At 44.0% G+C, this 23,322-nt stretch overlaps 3 protein-coding genes and 1 non-coding gene across 4 annotated transcripts in view; 1 reads left to right on the top strand and 3 right to left on the bottom strand.

Annotated features, from left to right (window-relative positions):
• The first annotated feature begins 929 nt into the window (after nt 1-929).
• PHKG1 (phosphorylase kinase catalytic subunit gamma 1) lies at nt 930-13,901 on the top strand. Its single transcript, XM_039849532.1, has 10 exons — nt 930-1,555; nt 3,606-3,720; nt 4,186-4,364; nt 4,811-4,865; nt 7,336-7,401; nt 7,669-7,832; nt 8,225-8,315; nt 8,441-8,594; nt 8,770-8,895; nt 9,281-13,901. The coding sequence occupies exons 2-10, from the start codon at nt 3,638-3,640 to the stop codon at nt 9,524-9,526; spliced, it is 1,164 nt and encodes a 387-aa protein (XP_039705466.1). The 5' UTR covers nt 930-1,555; nt 3,606-3,637; the 3' UTR covers nt 9,527-13,901.
• Nucleotides 9,919-19,701, bottom strand: SUMF2 (sulfatase modifying factor 2). The gene is given in 8 exon segments (XM_039849533.1): nt 9,919-10,781; nt 10,911-11,055; nt 11,237-11,321; nt 13,217-13,272; nt 14,086-14,236; nt 14,581-14,625; nt 15,091-15,206; nt 17,890-19,701. Coding segments are annotated over 8 exon segments (927 nt in total). The 5' UTR covers nt 18,134-19,701; the 3' UTR covers nt 9,919-10,696.
• An 881-nt stretch (nt 19,702-20,582) lies between these two features.
• Nucleotides 20,583-23,322, bottom strand: part of CCT6A (chaperonin containing TCP1 subunit 6A) — a 9,934-nt gene continuing 7,194 nt past the window's right edge. The window contains exons 10-14 of the mRNA XM_039849531.1: nt 23,057-23,204; nt 22,517-22,650; nt 22,026-22,128; nt 21,188-21,260; nt 20,583-20,972 (exon numbers count right to left, since the gene is read on the bottom strand). Of these exons, the coding sequence (XP_039705465.1) occupies nt 20,900-20,972; nt 21,188-21,260; nt 22,026-22,128; nt 22,517-22,650; nt 23,057-23,204 (531 nt within the window). The 3' untranslated portion in view covers nt 20,583-20,899. The remainder of the gene's footprint in view (nt 20,973-21,187; nt 21,261-22,025; nt 22,129-22,516; nt 22,651-23,056; nt 23,205-23,322) is intronic.
• LOC120592080 (small nucleolar RNA SNORA15) lies at nt 22,869-23,006 on the bottom strand. Its single transcript, XR_005650041.1, has one exon. It is a non-coding gene; the product is annotated as a small nucleolar RNA SNORA15 (small nucleolar RNA).

Raw genomic sequence — 23,322 nt, 5'->3', positions numbered from 1 at the left:
TTAATCAGTGCATTGGCCTTTTGCCCTAAGGTCAGAAGGGATTTTGTCATGCGTCGAAAGTATATACTAGCAAGAGTCAACTCTATACCTTAGGACCAAAAAAAAAAAAAAAAAAAATGAGCTTATTGACAGTAAGTAAAAAAGGAGGAGATTGAGGTGTTTTCATACTTGGGAGCCAGATGATGCATCTCAATTTCCTCTAGCAGTTCAGCAAAGTATTTCCCCAGAGTGAAAAGGAGATGGTCAGCATGATATAATAGAGCACTTGGGCCCACAGCCCTCTATTCACCTATTTGGTAACTTTGAGCAAGTTCATTCTCCAAATTGGCTAATACCAGAGTTTTGAGGTCCAAGTGAGAGTGTATATGAAGTGCTTTGTAAAATGCTAGTTAAATGGGTGTTTATGGGCTCAGCTGTGAAGCATTGTATTACCCCTCATTTTGCATATTAGAATTAGGGGTTTGAAAAAAGTTTGTTTTAGAATAAGACACAATGAACAAGTGTCTACTGTGTGCTAGCATGTTGTGTACATTATTTTCAATTCTGTCAGCCTCGTAGGTAAAATCATACTGCTGAGAACACTCACCCAAAGAGCCCAAAATCACACACACAACCCATATGCTTTTCCTGACACTCAGAACTCTTCCCAGTAGAAACTGCAGCCTGAAAACAAAATGAATTAAGAGTGAAACAGTGGGGATGGCTCCATAGTGTACTGGTTAGCGCTTCTGCTTTACACGCAGAAGGTCCTGGGTTCGCACCCCAGGTGGAGCCACGGACGATACCCTGGATGCACCCCGCTAGCCTGTGAGAGGAGACACCCCGCATTCAGAGATCTAGCTTTTAAGGGGAAAGGGCAACATCCATAGGTCAGGGCTGGAAGAGTGTGTGTGGGGGGCGGGGTGGGGGCGGGGACGCTGGGGGTGGGAATTAAAGAGGGGGGAAAAAAAGTGACGCAATGAAGGCAGATCAGCGGTAGGTTCCTGAAGGAGATGTTCCCTATAACCTTTAAGGTCTGCATTTTATAGGGCCGCCACACAAAATGTCCCTAAGCAGGGACTTTCAGGTCCCAACATTGTAGTGTGAGTGCGCCAGTGCACTGTTTCCTGATATTAGCAAACACAGAAATTGCCCCCAGAGAAGTTAATGCATTCCTGACAAAGCTGGCCTTATATATAGCCTCTGGGCCTGGAGGCCAAGTGAGCTCTAGAAGGAAAATTAGTCACCTTTTGCTGAAATGCCTGGTCCTGGGTCACCTGAACTTTCCTCACCCTCCACCAGAGGTCACCCTTGGTGAGACTTGGGTCTGTGCACTGTGCCTGCTGAGCCTTGGCCTGCATCCCGGGTTTGCAGCTGTGATTTATTTTTGGCACTTCAGTTTTCCGTCATCAAGTTAGCAAAGCCTGAAGGAAGAGCAGCAGCAAGATACCCTGCTCCAGCTACGGGTGTCTGCTCTGGACACGCTTCAGTCCTCTGTTTTTCCCCCTTCCCCAAGGGGCTCTGGGACCTTTGGGATTCCTGTCGAATTCACTCAAGGGCCTGTGAGGACCTAACGGTGAGTAACTGGGCCAGTGATGGATGAAAGCCAGGCAGTAGGCAGGGAGAGGGGAGAGGCTATGCGGTAAAGAAGACGGAAACCACCAAATCTATTAGACTTACTTTTCCCTTCTGAAGGCAAATAGACCAGAAGAATGGCAGTGTTGACTCTTGAAACCCCTGCCACGAGAGCTTATCTACAGAAAGTGGGTCCCTGAGACTGTGTTTTTAGACTCTGAGTTTAAGGGAGGGATGTTATATTCCAGAAAAGACTAGGCTACTTATTCCCATTTGGTGACCCTTTTTAAAGGGGTCTTGGGAAGGATGTAGTGGGTACAGGTGGAGCAGTGGACAGTGGCACAAAGTCAGCCCCAAGTTAGGCCTAGAGCAAAGGGATGGGGCAATAGAAACCTACCCCGCCTACACTGAAAGATTTGAATGCAGCCAGAACTAGGTGAAAGTGGTCATGCCAGGGAATGAAGTCCCCAGCTGGAGTGGCATCCTGGAGTAGGTCTGCCCATGGCGGGCTGGGAGAAGGGAAAAACCTGGTACTACCCAACTTTGGGAAGTGAGAGCACAGATGCCCATCTTGAGAACTTAAAAGGACTTGCTGGGAAATTAGCTTGTTTTTATGGGGAACAGACACTCCTATGTTCAGTTGAGGTTGCTGACAGGGCAGAGGCAGCCTGTGAGCAGACCAGGTACCTGCTGCTGGTAGAGGATATGGTTGGTCGAATCCTTTCTCTGGTAACCATGCACCCAGCAGTGGGGACACCAGGCTTTCTGAAACAGTCAGCCTGAGACCTGAGGTAGCCAGGGCTGTACCTTGGCTGGTCATCAAATTGGCCGCTTGGGTAGGACAGGCCTTCTTGGACCCAGAAAGGGCAGTAGAATCAGGGCTAGAGCAGTTTTGGCCCTCTTGAGTGGCAGCTTGTGCCTGTTTTCTACCTGTTCTTTCTGTCAGTAGATGATTTTCTTCATTTCTCAAATCTTTCATTTGCGGTGGGAATTCAGTACCCCGGTAGCCTCTACATAGATGAAACAAACCTGGCCAGCTTAGCAACTCTGTGTCCAGGCCTGAGAGTTCCAGCTTTGTATTGCCCCCCACTGCAGTAGGACCACTCAGGGCTCACTGGCCATTGTTAGGTAGGACATGGTACATGCATTCTGCCAGCAGAACCCTGAACCAAAGGTATACCTCCAACTGCCAACTCATACCTAGGGAGCAGCACCTGCATACCTGCACTGGGCACAGAGGGCAGGGATGGCTGGGACATCCTAGAGAAGACCACAGTTTAATGTGGGAGATGATAGCACACACTGACAACTGATACCAGAGGCTGAGACCAGGACTCAACCATCAAGCTCTGCATCCCTCAGAGCACCTGGCATAGTGCTTCACAAAGAGTATAAAAGAATGAATGAATGAGAGAGTGATTATGGAAGTCCTGGTTAAGGACAGAATGAGTGAGAAAGGAGCAGTGGGCAGCAGAGGAAGCATGTCCTGGACGAAAGGGTGTTTTCAGACTCAGACAGTTAGGACTGGGGTAGATAAGGAAAGGCTATTAGAGCAGCATATTAAGAAAATGACATTGTGAAGCTTCTCATCTTTTCCACAAGTACAGAGAGCAGGCAGAGGAAAAATAGGACCAGCCTCATCTCCTCAGAGAGAAAAGGAAATAGCACTTTAATTTGTCTTCTGAAGCATTCCTCAGTAGTTCTTTTTAAAACCAAGGGTGTGCTGTCCCCCTCAGAACTAACCTTGGGGCTTTCCTGCTTCAGTCCTGGGCCTCGGACTAGCTGATTATTTGCAGCTTCTACTGACGGTACATGAATAGGGAAGCACATGGTCACCTGGGGCTGACAAATTTACAGCTAGTGGGAAAAGGATGTTGGGTTCTTTACAAAGCATTTTTTCAGTTCACAAACATTTATTCTGAACATTTGCAATAGGCCAGCTCTGTGCCAGGAGAGACAAAGATAAGTGAGAGAAATTGTTCCAACCCTCAAAGAACACATCCCCTAGGTCAGGCAGGAAGGCTGATAGCTTCTTTCTGTTTTCCTCTCAGAGGCCCTCAGAATCATCCCCGAGGAGCTGAGCATGACGTGGGATGAAGCACTACCAGACTCACATTCTGCACAGGGTTTCTATGAGAACTATGAGCCTAAGGAGATCCTGGGCAGGTAAGGCCCAGACTTTCCACAGGCTAGAGCCTTCTCTGTTTGACCTTGAGCAGTGACCTCATTTCGATCCCCAAAGCACTGTTCATTTGGAGAATCCCTCGGTTTGGGTCCTGCCCTCCTAAACCAGGACAGATAAGGGTGTATAAGAATAAGCAGATCAGAGACTTCTCCTGGCAAAGAGCTCCCCCGATGCTGCTGACAAGCACATCCAAACTCGGCTTTGGGATCGGGTTAAGGATGAGGGGTCAGAGGAAGCTTATGGCCTTGAGAATGCATGGCTTCTTTCTTTGTGTGAAAGAGCACTGAGCTAGAAGTTAAGAGGCCTGAGACCAGGCTTGCAAATCACCCTCGCTGTGCCTTCTTCATCCTACTGTCCCCAAAAGTTTACAGGGAGTTGGGGAAAAAGATGTGGGACTTCTCCTGGAGTGAGGGGCCCCTGGGACTGTCTGTCCTCTGTACCCCCAGGGGAGTTAGCAGTGTCGTCAGGCGTTGCATCCACAAACCCACGTGCCAGGAGTACGCAGTGAAGATCATTGACATCACAGGCGGGGGCAGCTTCAGCTCTGAGGAGGTGCGAGAGCTGCGACAGGCCACGCTGAAAGAAGTGGACATCCTGCGCAAGGTTTCAGGGCACCCTAACATCAGTGAGTGATGGCCTCAAGCCACATCAGGGTGCTTCACCATTATTCTGCTCTGATAATCCAAGTCAGGGAGTGCAGCTTCATTGCTGGCCTATCCAGAGTGTCTTCTGCATCCTGAGGCCGCACCAGCCCAGTGCCCTGAGGCTTGAAGTTCCTAGTTCCAGCCTCCAGGAAACCTGCTCCAGGGATTCAGCTCTGTCTAAGCCTCCTCTTTCAGCCAGACAGAAGGGGTGACAGGCAGGGCTGGGGTTAGGTACCGGTGGGAGAATGGGGGTGTGAAGTGTCTGGGCCTTTCCCCTGCCCTGGTGGGCCTCCTTTGAGCACCATCCTGATACCACCTCCACTTTCGAAGTTCAGCCCTAGCAATTTTAATCCCCCTGCCCCTATGCCTTGCTGCCCCTCCCCAGGCTTCCCTGCTACCTGAGACAAGCCAACCATTTCCATTTCAGTACAGCTGAAGGACACTTATGAGACCAACACTTTCTTCTTCTTGGTGTTTGATCTGTAAGTACTCAGCCCTGGAGTCAACCATACCTGGGACTATCAGAGAACCTGGTATTATGGTCCCCTGTCCAGGTCTTCCTGGAGATCAGCAGCCAGCCCCTTATACTGTGGATGCCAAATAGGATCAGAAATGCCCCTGGGGTCAGGCTGCCACATTTTAATTCCTGGGTCCACTGATTATGGGCTGGAGGATTTCTTTAAGTATCAGTTTTCTCATCAGTATTATGGAAGTAATAATAATACAGTGACTGGCACAATGTAAATGCTAATAACTATTAGCTCCAGTGATGAAGATAGTGGCCATTCAATACTTATTCTAGACATTGAGGTTAGAACAATGAATAAGACAGATAAGGTCCTCAACTTTATGTAATAATTTTCACAAGTAATGAACAGAAAGCAATTTAGCCATGATATGTACATGTAGTTATGTATGTGTACATATACATAAAGCTGAACAGGGATTAGAGAGAGGTGGAGATTCTTTTTTTTTAGATGAATTGGTCAGAGAAGTCTCTCCACAAGGTTACCTGAGTAGAGACCTGGATGATTTGAGAGAGGAATCCAAAACAAGACCTGGAGCTGGAGCTTTCCAGCAGAGGGAAGAACCAGAGCAAGAGCCTTACTGGATGGGCTTGGTATGTTTAAGGACTGGCAAGGAAACCAGGGTGGGGGAATGATGCAGGCATTTTAGCTATGGTAAGGACTTTGGAGGATGGAGATCAGGAGAGTAATGTGGTCCTATTTGCTTTTGAAAAGGATCCTGCTGACTGTCATAAGGCAAGAGTAAAAAGGTGGAGGCTAGCAGTATTGAGGCAAGAGACTCCCCCAGGGAGGTAGAGGTTGAATTTGGGTGCAGTTCAAAGATGGAGATCATCATCATCATCATCGTCATCATCATCATCATCATCATCATCAACATCATCATCACTATATTCCTGCTTCTGCACCAGTAGGCTATTGAGATGATCTCCTTGTCACAGGCACCCGTAGGCCCTTCAGTTCTGAGAGTCTGTTTTCTCAAGAAAGGAAAAATGATACCGACCACTCTGCCTATCTCACCAGGCTCTAAGCATCAAATTCGAACAATCCAAAGTGTTCTGTGAATAGTGCAATCATATTACCATTTTTATTAGAAAAGTTTCACAGGGAAAGGAACTCTCCATCTCCTTGTTCCCCCGCTCCATTGAATCCTCACTAAAGAACAAAAATCTCTGCTGTATGATTCATTGTTGAAGGGGTGTCTTGATTTCTCCATACACAATAGCCAATTTAGGGACCAGATTTACTTGAGAAAATTATTCAAGTAGATTTTGTATTGTTGGAACATTTCATATTGTAGCCATACTGAATATGTGCAGTGTTAATTTATTTAAAGACACAGTATTACTTGGCGTGTTATACAATTAAACCACCAGCTCCAGGAAGGCAGAGGCCTTCTGATGTGCCTTGCACAGTCCCCTAGTGTTTAGTGGTAAATCTTTTGGGGGCTGCTGCTGCTAATAGTGAGTTCTCCTAGTGTCTTTAAAATGGAATTAAAATGATAAAAACTGGATTCACACATTGCCTTTTAGGAACAGTATAAAACAAGGCTCACCTCTGTAAATTCTAGGTTGTCTCCTCAAACAGAAACTCCCTCCTTGCCTCAGCAGCTAAACTCAATTGTTTTATTGCCTCTCGGTGACACTGTCAAAATCCCTTGTGCCCTAAGAATCCCACTGCTTTTCATGGAGGGGTGGGTGAAAAGGGGCAGGATGCACCTTTCCTATTAATTTAACCCAGGAAGACTTTCCCAGGGCCCCACCAGACTTGCCCAGCTGCAGCTGTCCCAACTCTGCTCAGTGGAACTGTCCTGAAGAGCCCTTGGGGGCAGCTCAAATGTCTCTAACCTTTCAAGAAGTTGCTTTGGGAAGCTATTTTTAATGCTGCCCCAAGTTGCCCTCCAGGTTATAACTAGATTGTTCTAGCAGAGACCTCTTTATAGATCATCCCAAGAAGTGAGAAGATTGAATCGCAATTCTTAATCCTAAAATAGGCAAAACAGCTCCTCCAACACTTGTACTGCCACTTCTTCCATTTGTTCCTGGGAAAAATCAAGATGCTCTCGTCCTTCTGATTTGGGTCTGGGGCCCTGGGCCAGGGGGCCTTGGGCCAGTCTCACCTCCCAGCCCTGGTTTTGGCCCTGATAAATCCCAGCCCGTGCTGTCATTTACGCAGATGGTGGTGGGGTGGTGGTGGGGGGCGGGGCTCATATCGGTGCCATCCCACCCCTCCAGCCTCCCTTGCTCTTCTTTCAATCCTTCCAGACACTCCACTCACTTCCCCAGCTCCTCTCCACAGACCTTGGTTCTTTGTGGGAGTGGCCCACTTTGCCTCTGGAGGCATTAGGGTGAGAAACAATTCTCTGGGAGCAGGGTAAGGAGGGGATGGTCTTGGGACCTATCCAGTTACAAACCCTCTGTCCCCACAGGATGAAGAGAGGGGAGCTCTTTGATTATCTCACTGAGAAGGTCACTCTGAGTGAGAAGGAAACCAGGTGAGGGGCCATTTGCCTCTCTCCCCACTTCCTGCCTGAATCCTAGTGCTACAGGCACCAAGGTCTTGGAGGGGGTATGGAGCATACTTGCTTGGGCTGGGGGTATGCACCACTGGCTTTTATGGCCTCCTTCCATCCTTGACTCAGCCTAGACTGTCCCAGCCTGCCCTGAGTCCTCTCTTACTTGCAGTCTGGCTAGTATGTGGGCTTTGCTACTTGACCCTGCAGAATAGGAGATAAGAGTAACATGTGCCTGTCTCACCCCAGAAAGATCATGAGAGCCCTGCTGGAGGTGATCTGCACCTTGCACAAACTCAACATCGTGCATCGGGATCTGAAGCCCGAAAACATCCTCTTGGATGATGACATGAACATCAAGCTCACAGACTTTGGCTTTTCCTGCCAGCTGGAGCCAGGAGAGAAGCTGCGAGGTCTGGTAACATGCATTGGCCCACATCAGGGGCTCAGGCTTTCTTATTAACTCTCCCAGGAACAGAAATTGTCTGGTTTTCTCCCCTATTCCTTCCCACTCCAGAATAAAAGTCCTATCATTTCAAGGCTAGGTGTCTTTTCAGGTAGGCTCTCTTCCTAGGACTAAGCCGAGCCAAGTTCCCACTGCCTGAGTTCTAGGCCAGGATGGCTAGACGTGACCACAGAACAAATAAGCCCCAAGTAGGTGGCCCTATGAGCCAGCACCTGGTCCATGCCCTTGGCCCTGAAGTTGGCCAGCCTAAACACCATTTTGGTTACATCTCGACTGTTTCTTTGGATCTTCTTCTTCCAAATGTCCCCCATTGACCTATCCTGATAACTATTCCTGCAGAGATCTGTGGGACCCCCAGTTACCTGGCCCCAGAGATCATTGAGTGCTCCATGAACGATGACCACCCAGGCTACGGGAAGGAGGTGGACATGTGAGTATGTTGGGGAGGAGGGACAGGGATGCCACCATGGCCAGGAATACCTGACCAAGGAGGGGAGGAGTTGGCAGGAGCTACAGCCAGCCCGCCTGTCTTCCTCTCCATCCACCTGGTGCCAGGTGGAGCACAGGGGTCATCATGTATACCCTGCTGGCTGGCTCCCCGCCCTTCTGGCACCGGAAGCAGATGCTGATGCTGAGGATGATCATGAGTGGCAACTACCAGTTTGGCTCACCTGAATGGGATGATTACTCAGATACTGTGAAAGACTTGGTGAGTGCCCCAGCCTGCTGGCTCTAGGGCTCAGGCAAGGGGCAAAGTTCACCATGGAGGGAGGGGAGTATGCCATGCCGCAGGATGGAGGAGTCTGCCAGGAGAGACCCCATGTCTTCTAAAGTGCTGGAGGGGAATCTGCATTCATGTTTTCAGTACCTCCTTGTTCTCTCAGGTCTCCCGCTTCTTGGTGGTGAACCCCCAGGGCCGCTGTTCAGCAGAAGAGGCCTTAGCGCATCCCTTCTTCCAGCAGTATGTTGTGGAAGAAGTGCGTCACTTCAGCCCCCGGGGGAAGTTCAAGGTACTTAAGCTCCCTTCTCACCCAGGGCCCTGGAGCAGTTGCTACTGCCTCAAGTCCAAGCCCCCAAGTCCCCTTTTTTCTCCTGAGGAACTGCTACTTACACCACCAGGGTTTCCAAGGCCCCTGCCCTCCCCTCCCCCCACCCATAATGGTTCCAGCTCAATTTCTTCAGGCTTCAGGGAAGACAGATGTCACCTGACTGGCTCCAACAGTCTAAATCCCTGCAAATGCTGGTAGGGTGAGAATGGAAAGAACACTAGGAAGGGCCCAGCAGAAGCCATGCAAGTCTTCATGGCAAACAAGCTCAAGGCCTCCCCGCATTGGAGGGAAAAGGAGATAGGTTTGCAGGGGCTGGGTCCAGGTTCTCAGTCCTGGCCCTCCACAGGTGATCGCTCTGACAGTGCTGGCTTCAGTGAGGATCTACTACCAGTACCACCGGGTGAAGCCTGTGACCCGGGAGATTGTCATTCGTGATCCCTATGCCCTCCGGTCTCTGCGCCGACTCATTGATGCCTATGCTTTCCGCATCTATGGCCACTGGGTGAAGAAGGGGCAGCAGCAGAACCGGGCTGCCCTCTTTGAGAACACACCCAAGGCTGTGCTCCTCTCCCTGGTTGAGGAAGACTACTGAGGTGCTGGCAAGTGGAACAGGGCGAGTAGGTGGCAGAAGAAAGGGGAAGCTGCAGAAATATTAGTCAAAGGAGTGAGATTGTGTGCTGGCCTTTGTCCAGAGGGGCACTTGGTCCTAGCCAGGACTCCCGGAATTGGGCCATTATCCCTCTCAGAGGCACTGCATAAGAAGATTGGGGCACTCCCATAACACAATGGTAAGTGCAATAGCGGCTAGGCCCAGAGAATAGGGGACTAGATGTGATTCAACAGCCAAGAGGCTTCCTACTTCTCCACTTCCCAGTCGTACCACTATCTCAGTTTCTTTCTCCTCATGGGAGGCCCAGAGTTACTGACACTAGTATGTACTTCCCTTAGGGTCCCAGGGTAAGGACAAAAGACAGACACACAAAGACAGATACACAATCACAGAAGATTTTACTGACCTCATGGCATCTAGTGACACCACAGGAGCAAGTTCTTCTCAGGGGCACATGTTTTTAGAGGCATATGGAAGCCCTTACATAATCAACAATAGAAAGGAAAGCTTCTGATATTTGTCTTTCTAGAATATTATTTACTTTGTGACTCCCATGATGCAGTTTTCCCTGGTAAATACTCAGTTCTCCTAGACCCTTTTAATACTGACATGTGCTTTAAAGAGCCCACATTGCTGCATTTTACATAGAGGTTATTGAAATTAAATTCCTTCAGAAGCGCATGAAACACTACAAATGAGGCAAATGAAGGAAGCATTTTCTTTCTGTAGCAATTTGCTGGGACAACAAAGAGAACTGGGGGAAAATTATGCCTTGAGAACACAATGCCAGATCCCTGAATCAGACATCGAGAAAGGGGGAGGGAACAGATTTAAAATTTTTTAACAAACTGCCTTTCAGAGCACTCTTGAGTATTTGGCCCCTATATGATTAATATTTGGCCTCTAATAGGCCAGCTCCCAGCCATAATCAATAAGTTGGGCCCTTTCTCCAAGAGATAGAGCCACCCCTTCTCTGAAGTCAGAGGTCTCACCTACCTTGGTGAGAGGTGCCTGTCACAGAGGGACGGGGGAAGAGGAAGGTCATTCCTGAGGCTGAAAGTGAAGAGTTTGGAGTTTGGCTGTGTTTGGAATGTCACCAGGGAGTGACATGGGTACCACAGAGGACTCTTCTCCTTGGCTTTACATAGCTGCTCACAGCTCCCCAGGCAGTTGGCCAAAACTAGAAGCACAGCGGAAGCCTAGGTTGTCGGAGGCTGAATCTGGAGTGTTGCCCATCCTGCCACCAGAGAAAGAGAGAGAGAATGGACATTTGTTAAGAATGGGGCCTGGGGCCTTACCCAACTTTCCTCCTCTACTTGGGAGGCCAAGACCCAGACCCTCAGCCCCCAGTTACCAAGCCCATCACCTGGTAGTGCCCCAGGCCTGGTGATTGGCGGAGCCATCAGATGTATTGATCCAGGACCCTCCCTGGAGGACATGCATGTCCTGATCGGCATTTTGGTATGGTGAAGCTGTCCACTCCCACACATCGCCCATGAGGTCATAGAGCCCTGCAGCACAGCAAGTGGGTCAGTCCCAGGCTGGGAAGCACCACACTCACCCCTCCTAGCCATCAAAGCCCTGGGGAGCAAATGCTTCTCTGGGGGTGCTTCTCTCTGCCTCATCTGTCAGGCAGAATAATCCCACTAACCAATTTGTGAATGTTGACAGCAGTTGGATGAGAAATCTTACCATAGTTATTCTGTGGGGGGAAATCATTCACTGGGGAGACTCCATGGAAGCCATCCTCAGCCTTGTCGCCCTTGGGGAACTTTCCCTGAGAGGAAGAAATTTAGACTAAAAGATTTACCATCCTGTCTAAGGCAGGTGTTCCTGCTTGCCCAGAAGAAAACCAAGGTCATCTAGTTGTATCATCTGGGATAGGATGAAGAGCATGGGGAAGCGACCTGAGGTTCCCATCCTGAGCTCTCAAACCAGTGGCCTCATATCCTCCACCTTGACCTCCTGGCTGCATTAGGAAGTGTGTGCCAGCAGTAGTCCATGTCAAGCTCATCCCACTCTCATTTTCTCTACTCTCAGTGACTTCCTCCCCTATGCCTCGAACCCCACATGCTAGGTCCCTTGGAAAGAAAGACTCTTTCTTCCTTTTTCCATGCTTTGCACTCCCTACCTTCTCATGAGCTATGATGCTTGTCCTGTGCTCTCTTGTACCATCTCTTTCTCTTCTACCACCAACAGGTTTAACTCTCCCTCATCTGCCCTGACTCTACCTTCCTCATCTCTTGTTCTTTACCACCAAAATTCTTGAAAAAGTAACCTATATTTGCTGATGCAATTTGTTCAACTTGTTCATTCTTCTCATTAAAATTGGGTTCAGCTGCCACCACTCTACGGCAGCTGTTCTTATGAAAGGGAAGTTGAAGGGGTTATAATTTACTCAACACCTACTATGTTCTAGGGTTGCTACATTTATCTCTTTTAATCCTTACAAGGTTGTGAGGCAAGTATTTTTTCCCTTTAAAAAACTAGCAGCTGAGGCTCAAATGGTTAATTTGGCAAAGATCAAACAGTGTATAAGCCAGATATCTCTTTCTGCAAAACTCTGATACCATGACCATCTAAAAGGTCAGTCTCTCTCTCAGTCCCTTTTCAGTGCTTCCCCCTAAAATGCTGGTGCTGTGTTCCCCTCACTCTACAGAGTCTCCTGCGGGGAATATACCATTCTTGCCAATGGTATATACTGATGACTCGCACACCACTTGCTCTGACCCAGACCTCTGTCCTAAATTTCAGACTTATATTTTCTACCTCTGACTGAATATATAAATGACCACAGGCATCTTAAGCTAAGCTGATCCTACACTGATCAAGTTCTATCCCTTTGACTCAACAAGCATATTATCTATTCTAGATAACGATAGCACTATCACCCTGCTGTCCAAGCTTAGATTCATGCTTGAGTCTAACTCTTTTCTAACCATCCACATTTGATTAGTGACCAAACCCAGTCTACCTTCTCAGACATGCTTCTCCCATTTGGCTTACTCTCTATTCCACTTTCACTTAATTCAAGTGTTTATAATCACTTGGGCCATTACCACAGACTCAAATCCAGAAACCCCCTGTCACCACTGCAGCTCTAGTTCATCTGATCCTGCACAAATTAGCAACAATTAGCATCCCCAAAGTCGAAATGATGTAGTTACTCCCCTGTTTAAAAACCTCCATCTGCTCCCCATGGCCTAGAGGATAAAATCTGAAACTGTATCTTGGCACACCTGATCCTTCAAAATCTGCCTCCAACCCACTGTCTACTTCATCTCCTAACATCCTCACTCATTTCTCTATGCTCCAGCCTCTCTGAATTTGTCATGTCTCCAAACACACAGTATTTTCTCCTAATACAATGACAATACTCATGTTTCTTTTCTGCTCAGAATACCCTTTGCTCCACTTTTCACTTGACAAACTCCTATTCTATCAGCTGAATGCCATCTTCTCTGTGAAGTCACTCCCAGCACTCTCAGGCAATGAGTGATTTATTTCTGAGCACACCCTGCACTATCACATTGTCTTTTGCTTTACCCTTTACCAGTCTTCAGTTCCATTAGAACACAAAGCCCTCTGAATCCCACTGCCTAACATAATGCCTAGCCTATAGCAGGTCTTAATGCTTTGAGAAAGGACAGGAGTGAAGAATGTATGTCTTACCTGCCACAGGTTGGTGCGACGTAGCTGGAACTGGTTTCCCCATGGGTAAATCTGACCTGCTAGGAGAGCAAGGAGACAGCAGGGGAGGGAGAGATAAGAGTTGGGAAAGAAGGGAAAGACAGAAAGAGGGAATCAAAAGGAAGTTAGGAGGTGACGAGAAAAGGATTATTTACTTTTATTTCCCATGCTCATCCCGTCCACTCACTGCAGCCCAGTCTCCTGTATTACCCCAGGACAGTGCAGTCCTAGGTGTGGTTCTAATCAATGCCAGTGTATAAACTATTTGTTACCAGTTCATGTTGAGATCAGCACAGAAAAGAGAGTAACCACTGAGAAACTTGTTAACTGGACTCAGATTGGCTAAATGAACAAGCAACTTCATTTATCACATTAATCAGTTTGACTATTGGTATGGCTGTTGTTCTTTCGAAGTGTGTGTAGAGGTGCTGAATATGGAGCACTGCTACTTCACTCTCACGACTTTTTGTTTTGTTAGTATTGCAGAACAACAAAGTTACAAGCAAACGGTGATTCTTTATATTAATCCCTATACACCCATGGAAAAGGTATGAGTTTGGATAACTCTTTTCTTTTTCCCTACGCCATGTTCTGATTATATTTACTGAAATGAACATGTCTGTGGAATCTCCAACAATAAAATATTTTATGTCTGTTTTTTATTACATTTTTCTAGTTAGTTTTTATGGTACTTTACATAAGTATTGGTCCGAGACATGTTAGAAATGAAAAGAGCAGCAACTGGTCCCGCATCACATGCTTTAAGAAGTACTCTTCCCACCCTTTAAAGCTTCCCACGCAGGGCAGGATGGGGAGAAAAATAAAAAGAAATCGCCTTGGCACACCTGTACCCTTCAAGCCCCCTCAGGCAGCAAACTCTCACTCTTCTTCACTGGGCAGCCGTTTCCCCTTCCAAGAACAGTAGGCACGAGCATCATTCCAGCTCACATGTACCACTGGGAGCTCCAGTCTCTCTTGGATGCCAGAGCCGGGACCTGCAGGCTGTAGCCAGGATGAAGTGAGACAGGCTTCTGAGAACTCATGAAAGTCTGAGGTAGGCTAGGCTTAGGGTACCTGAGTTTAGCTTTTAACACTAGATGAAGCAAGGAAGTTGGAAGAGATAGCCTGGTGAGTGAAGAGAGGTCCAGAGTCAGAAAGAAGAGACTAAACATGAGACTGAAAAGAGAAATGGGATGGGCAGTGGAAATAAGATTAGGACAGAAGAAACAGGGTTGATTGGTTGTTTCTTTGAAATTTCTCTGTCATCCTTTTAAACTCAGTATTCCTAGATGGGCAAGGGGTCTAGGGAAGCCAGCCCTCCAGCGGGTAGAGGAACCAATCCTTACCTGCCTCCAGAATGCCCTTTCCACTGGAAGCCACCAGAGAACAGACTGCAAAGAAGAAAGAGCATGACTAAAAGAAGGAGCACGACTGCAAGATGCTCTAACCTAGCAAGGGCACCTTCCTGACACACAGGAGGCAGAGTACAGACTTCAAGCGGAGACTCAGGTGGTCCAAGTAAGGCTGTGTCTGGAATCTTTAAAAGCATGATATTTCACAACCCTTATTAGAGGGAGGCTTGTCAAGATGTTCTGCTGCTGGTTCAGGAGGTATCATAAACTCTATATGTATCTGGGTCTTTACAGAGTGTCTCTATGCAGAAACCAGCTCAGGGGTAACTTCCTGTGAGAGTGTGTTCATCTTACTCTTCCAGGGAGGGTTTCTCTCACTTCTTCCTTCCCTCCAGCTCTCAGCTTTGATTCTCTGCTGTAGCTCAGGTGACCCCATACCCCCACAGGATTCAATGTCCAGGTCCCACTCCCATTCCCTCAACAGCAAGCCCTAGGTTCTCTCACCTTCATCTGCTGAGTTGCTTTGTTTCTAAGCTCATCGGAGACAAAGTCCTCAAAGACAAAACTTCATCCAAACATCTCAGCCTCTGTCTGGTACTTTTTCTCCCTGACAAACTCCCCGAAAAGAGATATTTCACTTGGTTCAGCTGAAAGGGCTCTGTGCTCCATCCTCACCCTCTCCTGCTCCAGAAAAGCTCCTATGTCCTTATCCTATAAGTCATATGTCACTGAGTTCTTGTGAACTCCAAAGAATTAACCTGAAACCCTGAGCAGGAGAGTTTCTTTTAAAATCTGTTACTGCATATATAATTCACTACAGTAAAATTCACTTTTTAATGTATACTTTTGTGAGTTTTGACAAAGCATATAGTCATTATAACAATCAAGAAACAGAGCAGTTCCATCAAACACCCTCCAAAATTCCCCCATGCCCCTGTAACCTCCAATCTGTTTTTTGTCACTATAGTTTTGCCTTTCCTAGAATATAAATTCACATAAATTGAATCACACAGTATGTAGTTTTGGGTCTGGCTTCTTTCACTTAGCACAATGCTTCTGAAATTCATTCATATTGTTGAAGTTATCAGTAGTTTGTTCCTTTTTATTGCTGAGCAGTATTTCATCATATGGATATACCATATTTTGTTTATTCATTCACCAATTGCAGGTCATTTAGGTTATCTCCAGTTTTTAGAGATTATGAATAAGCTACTGAGAAGATTTAAGGGTGGGGAATGGTTCTCTTTTCTGAAAGGTCTTTTTTACATATCTAATCTCACAACATCATGGAAGGGAGTCAGAATATGTTATTAACAGATGAAAGAAACTGAATCAAATAAAAATGAGTTGCTGAGATTTTAGAATGGATTTTCATATAATTTGGTATGGCTTAGCAAATTTCAGCAAGCAGATTGCTGGGGTAAGATGAATTGTTTTCATTGGGCTAACAGTACCCCATCTGATATAAGATGATATCATTCACCCATCAAAAGGACATTGAGAATAGAGGAGTTGATCAGAGTTGGTAGCAATAGCTATTTACTGGCCTCAGAGCATCTGAACAGTTTGAGAACCTTTTACCAGAGAGGCAGAGACAAATTGTGGGTTCTAAGCAAAGTTTAGAGGCTTGCTGGAGGTACATTATATTTCTGTCATATAATAAGTCAACTTCAAATTATAAAAGAAAGCATACTATGCATCTATCTACCTACCTATTTCAATTTGTCATGGTATGGAACACGTCTGCTCACAAGTGATTTTTTTCAATTTTAATAAGTTGCCTGTTTAAAAATACTTTCAAAAAGCATATATAAGCAGTACACATTGTACTGTAGAAAAATGAGAAAATATGGGTAGATAAAAAGAAAAAATATTAAAATCACCCATTACTGGCCACCGCTACTGCCACCCAGACCAAGATGTCCAGGACTATAATTCTGCATTCCCTCAGCCCCTACACCAAGTACGTCACCATGGTCAAGCCTACTACTACCCACTGCTGGCCTGAGATGATGGAAACGTGCCCAATGTGCCCAACTACCTCCAGGACCCTCAAAGCCCAAGCTTGGAGTGGCTGAAGAAACTGTGAGCAGCTCCACTGACAGGGAGGAGGCCCCCTCCTGTGTGGCCCCCAATAAAAATGTGGAAACTGAAAAAATAAAACAAAATCATTCATTATCACACCAAACTAATATCATTCCATATTCTCCCTGCCCTCAGTCCTGCCCTCTCTTTCCCACCCCTCCTCCCCCATTTAACAAGCTGCTTCCCCGGAATTATTTTCTTTTGGAAGTCACAAAAACATGGGCAAAATCTGGTAACTAATGCAATGTTGTACTTCCAGTTCTTTTTTTAATGCATATACATTCCATATACATAGTTTCAAAAAAATGAGATCATACCCTATATATTGTTTTGTAAGCTACTTTCTTCACTTAATATCTCATAACTAATTCTTTTTGACAACAGGACTTTAAATGGCTGCTAAGTATTCTGTTATATTGATATGTTTAAGTGATTCTTAAAAACTGTTAATAGTTATTTACAATGTCATCTTTTTAGCCTAATGGTTTTAGACAACCTTAATTCTTTCCTTAAGACAAATCCCTAGAGGTAGAATCACTGAGTCAAAAGGCCTGAGGAGTATACCAACAATCCTACGCTTACTTCAGTATGTCTCCTGAATCAGTTTGTCCCCATAACCTTTTATCTTAAAAAGTTTTACGTCCACAAATATAACATTTAAGTCATTTCCCACGTTTGCTTTACTGCCTTCCTGTTTCCTCCCCTTCCTTTCCCCCTCTCTATATATTCCCTGCTGTACCATTTGAAGGTAAGTTATAAAATGTTGTCACCTTGAGGAAACTAAGGCAGCTCAACTTGGCTTCTTAGATTGAGCTGGAACCACAGTGTTTGACTCCTAAAACAATGCCATTTCCCTCAGTAAATATAAAGGCAATTTAAGGTACTCTCAGCTAGTATGATACTTCTCCCAATCCTTTCCCCCTTGTTGAAAGGTTTCCGTTGAGTGTTTCACTTTGCCCATCTTTTTAAGTGCTATGCCAGTGTAACAGAAAATCTACAGGCTCAAAAGGCAAGGAATTTGAGTTCCAGGCCCAGGTCTGCCAATAACAGAGAGCGAGGTAAACCTTTTTGGACTTCAGATTCTTCATCTGAAAAATGTAGATAACACTTATCCCAGAGTACTATTGCAAAGATGATATGTGATTGTGAACAGGTGTTTCCTTTTAGATATTAAGAAAGGAGATTAGAAAGAGACTTTACTCTTCCTGGAAAAACACATGATGTACCTGAAATCTTTGTTGGTGACAGGAAATAGGTCGATGGCAAAGAGTTTTACTGTCACCTCCCGGACAGGCCTTTCATCTCTGCCATCTAGTGAATTTGTTCCCATCTGGAATCTCCCACCTGGTAGCTGAACCATGCTAGTCACCTGCCCATTCCCTGCAGAGAAAAAAAGAATCATCAGTAATACATGAATATATATGAAACAAATGGCAACTTTTGGATCATATGTAACACTCATAAAAATGAGTATTCATCCCCAAAAAATGAAGGATTAAAAATTTGGCTTTAAATTCTTGTTCTGCCACTTAATTTGGTTGACCTTAGGTGATTTACTTAATCTGAGTTTCAATTTCTTCATCTATAAAGTGGAAACAGCATCTATCTCATAGGCAAAGCTGTATGAATTAAATGACGTATGAGATGTTGAACACATGGTAGGTTTTCAACAAATGTTTATTTCTTTTCCTTACATCTCTATTCTTCTACACAACCACCTTTGTCCCAGTTAGGTAAACCTAAACACTATACTTTGAAATATATCTAGTACCTTTTTACCCATTTTGTGCTCATGGTGTTTCTCTGCCTCTTCCTCTCTATTTGTTGAACTCTTAGCAATTCTTAATGATTTTCACCATTATATCATATGCTCCAGAAAGGAAAGGACTACATCTATTTTGCCACTGTATGCCTGGCATCTATCACAAGTACACAATAATTATCAAATAATTGAATGAGCTCCTTCATACTTGCTGTCTGAATGCCTCAAAAAAATGATAGAATTAAAAGGATCTTTAACTCAACTCCCTTATTTAACTGGAGGAAACCAAGAGCCAAAAAGGAAAATGACTTAAAGAGCTAGTTATCAGGAGACAGGACTAGATCCAGCTCTCTTTACTTCCAGGTGCTATTTCCAACAGGCAACATTTCTCTGGCTTGATGTACTACTTTATGGTGCTATGTTTCAATGTAAGGTTGTCTAAAAACCGTTAAGTTCCTCTGTTAAGTCCATGTCTTTTCATGTTCCTTAGAATCCTATCTTTGGCCCTCCTCTCATACTCATTCTGATACACACACCGATTATTTTATTCACTTCAAGGGGAAAAAAATGGAGCAAGCAGGGAAATCTCAGAATAAAAGAGAATTAAGAAACAACATACAACTGCAATGTATAAAGTTTATTTTGACACGAATTCAACAAGTAAACTATAATTGAAAAAATAACATAGTAATAGTAGGTGTATTTAAACACTAACTGGATGTCAATTTTATGTGTGGAAAAGGGTATGGTATTTTTTCTTTTCGTGTATATTTTTGGCTATTCAAGCTGAGTATTTACAAATAAATTTGTATGCCTGGATTCAGGTCAATATGGCTCCAGCCTGGGGAGAGGAAAGATACCAAAGCAAGATTAGCCATAAACAGAAAACTGTTTATGCTGAGGGACGATACATGAGGCTTGTTATACTTTTACTTTTTAATGTCCAAGATTCCAAAATAATAAAATAACGAAATAGGATAATTGTTAATTACCTTGCCGGGTTGGCCACCTTTGGGAGGTGCCAGCAGCCTGACCAGGAAGCGGACAAACAAGCCACCGGTCTCTTCTACCAAGGTGAAGCACCCCACCCCTTTCCTGATGCCTCCTGAGACAAATGGTGCCAGGGGAAGGCAGGCAGGGGAGCACACTGACCTAGCTTTATCCACTGGCAGGACAGAAATGACAGTAGTCAGCAGCTGCAGAGTCCATGCGGGAAACGCGAGTCACGGCAGCACCAATAGGATACTCATTGTATGGCTCTGCTGTGTATGCGTTCTACACCTCCCAAGTTGGCCTCCACCCTCTTACACATCCTCTACTGTCAGCTGAAGCGGGTGTTTAGTCCACAGGCCCGGGAATAAGATAGGGCCTGAATTAAAGGAGGTGGGGTCCAGAAATTAAGGAAAAAGCAATATTCTTAGGGTTAGTATTAGAAGGCCCTGCCATTCCAGAACCCCCTCCTTCATTATCTTGTGAACATTTGGCCTTTCTTCTTTTATATTTGGACTCCTTTTGTGTTTTGGAATACCACTGCGAAGATCACAGAAAAGGTTTCAAATTAACATTTATTGTACATTCCCTGCAGGCAACTGCCAAGTCCTCAAAATACAAAATTTTGCAACACAATTTCACCTTTGAGGACTGCAGAGAAATACCAACTGTATAAAAACAATTTTGTGGAAACACATAGGAGAGAATAATTTGAGTTAGAAAGATGTCACTGACAGTTTTAGGATGGATATATTTCAGCAAAATCAAAGGTTCAGAGGTGTGAAAATTGGTCCATCCGAAAATCTCAGTCACACCTTCAGCCATCTTTTTACCACTGCCTCTTCTATTTCTATTTTTGCCACTTTATACTTGCAGCTCTTTCAACAACCTTAACTCTAGTTCATCCACCTTTCTACCCACTACTAAACTATCCCGGGGAGCATTTTAGCAAAGCTACTTCAAAAACATGAAAAGTCCAACAGAAAGATCCAATAGTTTTACTCACAGGAATTTATACTACGAAAACAGGGATGGTTTTAAAACCTTAAGTTACTTAAATGTTACTTATATTAGCATAAAAAATTTAAACTTGAATGCTTAACAATAGGGAACTATTGCATAAATTAAAATACATTAGAAAAAATTATTAAACCATTAACATGTTTTTCAAGGAATATTTAATAAGGTAGATAACATGTTTTCTAACATGTATTGTCACTGAAGCTAAAGCAAAACATCCTGATCATTGGGTGAAAACAGCCTGCTTTATGTGTGTACAATGAATGCAATTATAAAAATACTGTAATTATAATTTCAGACTTTGGAATTTGAATAGGTGCCAGTGTTCTTTCATTTTGTCATATGGGAAAAGAAAATTCCTTTGATTATCATAAAGCTTGGGCAAAAATTCCATTGCTATATTCGTAGAATCACTCTGTAGAGTCTTCATGATTCAGATACAAGGGTAGCTTCAATTCAGCCTTTTAGAGAAGACATTCCAGCTCGCATAATCTCATCAACCAGGAGAATGTTGGTGGCAATCACAGTGCTGAAAGGAGAAAATCACATGGCTCAGATTTCAGATATGAACTCTAATTCAATTCAATTCTCAACTAAGCCACGCAAGTTACATCCAATTAAATTTCCCCTTTCCCACACTTTCGGTTGATTACATTTTTATGAGGGGAAAAAATTAAAATACAGTAAATTGAGAGTATGATGATAACCTAAAGATTATTTTAGTTTTGGCTTTCCCAAACTTACCAGGAGTGAAGAAGCTGTTTCTTTACACAATAGTTATCCCATATGCCTACTTCTGCTGCTACCATTGGCTCACCTGAAAAGCAACCCAGTCATCTTAAAATCATATATAACAGGTCATAAAATCAGAATGCTGTCTAGAACACAGTATTCTGTGCTGCTGTGCTCACCACTGATTACTCTCATTTCCTCCACTATTAACTATGAGGACCCAAAGTTCCTCAATTAGTCCAATTTTATACTCTAAATCGTTTCTGTGCACAGTAACTCCGATGAGTGACTAATCTCTATTTAGATAATTCAGTGATAAGAATGTTCTAATTGCTTACCAAATGTCTGAACATCTTGTTTTTCTGGACATGCTCCCATTTGTCTGTATTAAAGTACAGCACTTGAACTACATATAATCTGGCCAAAATGGGCTTATCGTTTTTTTTTATTCCAAAAAACTTTTCTATTAAATTGAACATAAATAATGCTGTTTGACAACTGTAGGTCTTACATATATTGCATGGAAGTATCTCAGTTAACCCGTTTGCACTTTGTGCTTACATAATTTGCTGTTACATTGGCCTAGGACCAGCACTTTAAATTTCATTATATTTGGTCCCCTCTTCCAGCATTACAGATCCATACTCTTCGAAATTATTCAAATGTATACTCTTATTCCCTTACTGTATTTAGTCATTCCATTTTTATACCATATTTTAGAAACCCAGAGTTCCCTGATAGGACTAATGACAAACTGCAAAGCAACTCTCCAAGATTATTTTGATCCTTCCTGGCTTTACATTACCTGTATTATCTAGTTCTCTCCTTACAAACAGTTGCATTCTCTTACCTGTGTTCAAGTCCACACCCACGAGTTGACCTGAATTTGAATGTTCTGCTTGAACTTTAACTAGTGTTTCTTGAAGATCAAAACCAGAATTCTGAGCAAGAACCTAAAGCAAACAAACACAATTTTTAAAAGGATAGACTTAAAAACTGATAAAATGTAAAATAAACAGTATTTCCAATTAACAATCCACAGAAAATCATATTAATCATAGTTTAACAAACAAAAAGCAAGCTTGTACTCAAGCACAACCCCTACACTGCAAACCTTCTTCCTAGCTCTTACATCTGAAACTTCAGATATTCAGTTTCCCTTCCAGAAGAATCAAATACATTTAGATAATGGGATACATCTCTTCTAGTGTTAGGGAGAAAAACTGATCAAACTTTATTTGAAATCCACATTATGAAAAATCCACATTATCAAAAAGCTTTTATTCATCAGCTGAATCATTTTGGTGTATTTTAGAAAACGGACTGTTAAAGTAGTCATACCTTAGGAATAATGAGCAATGCATCAGCAAATGCTTGAACTCCAAGTTGAGCCCTGCCCTTTACAGTGGGCTTATATTTAACCAGGGCCTCTGCCATTGCCACTTCCACTGCACCAGCACCCGGAACTATACAGCCTGTTGTGTGGGGAAAAGAAAAATGCTAAGAAACAAAGAAGACTAGAATTATAAGAAAACATATAAAATAAAACATATACATGAAAGCCATTAATTCCTTTAGAATTCAGTATAACCATAGCAATTTTAATATTGCATTTGAAAGCAATACAAGCAACCTATCAAATAGAATGATTAAATTTAGCACTTGGAAGCTCTTGCAAGCTCTTGCCTCATTTATTTGTATCCACTTTTAATAATGATATGCTATAAAAACATTTGGCATACCATCAGTCATTTTAAAGGGAAGACTTTAATTTTGCATGGTGTCTGGCTGTGTAAGCTACTGATAAAAAGAACACAGTATTCAGCCATGCCTTTCCAAACTAGCAAAAAGAATATAGTTGAAATACAGTGAGGATCTTACCATCATCAATAGCATTTTTAACAGCCCTCAAGCCATCTCTTATTGCATCTTTGATTTGAGTGAGTGTGTGCTTATTTGGTCCTTTGACTAATAATGTGACAGAACGAGGATTGTTACATTTCTCAATAAAGGTGAACTTCTCTTCTCCCTATGTAGAGATATTTCCAAAAACAAGATATAGTTGTACAACGAATGATCCGAGGAGAAATGATAAGTAGCATATTAATAGGAAACAACACTGATCACATTAAAGCAAATGATTAAAA

This window comes from Pteropus medius, unplaced genomic scaffold, assembly GCF_902729225.1.
Source record: "Pteropus medius unplaced genomic scaffold, Ma_sr-lr_union100, whole genome shotgun sequence".
In the NCBI taxonomy this organism is placed as follows: domain Eukaryota; kingdom Metazoa; phylum Chordata; class Mammalia; order Chiroptera; family Pteropodidae; genus Pteropus; species Pteropus medius.
The sequence above is the reverse complement of the archived record's forward strand: the minus strand, read 5'-3'. Positions and strand labels throughout refer to the sequence as shown.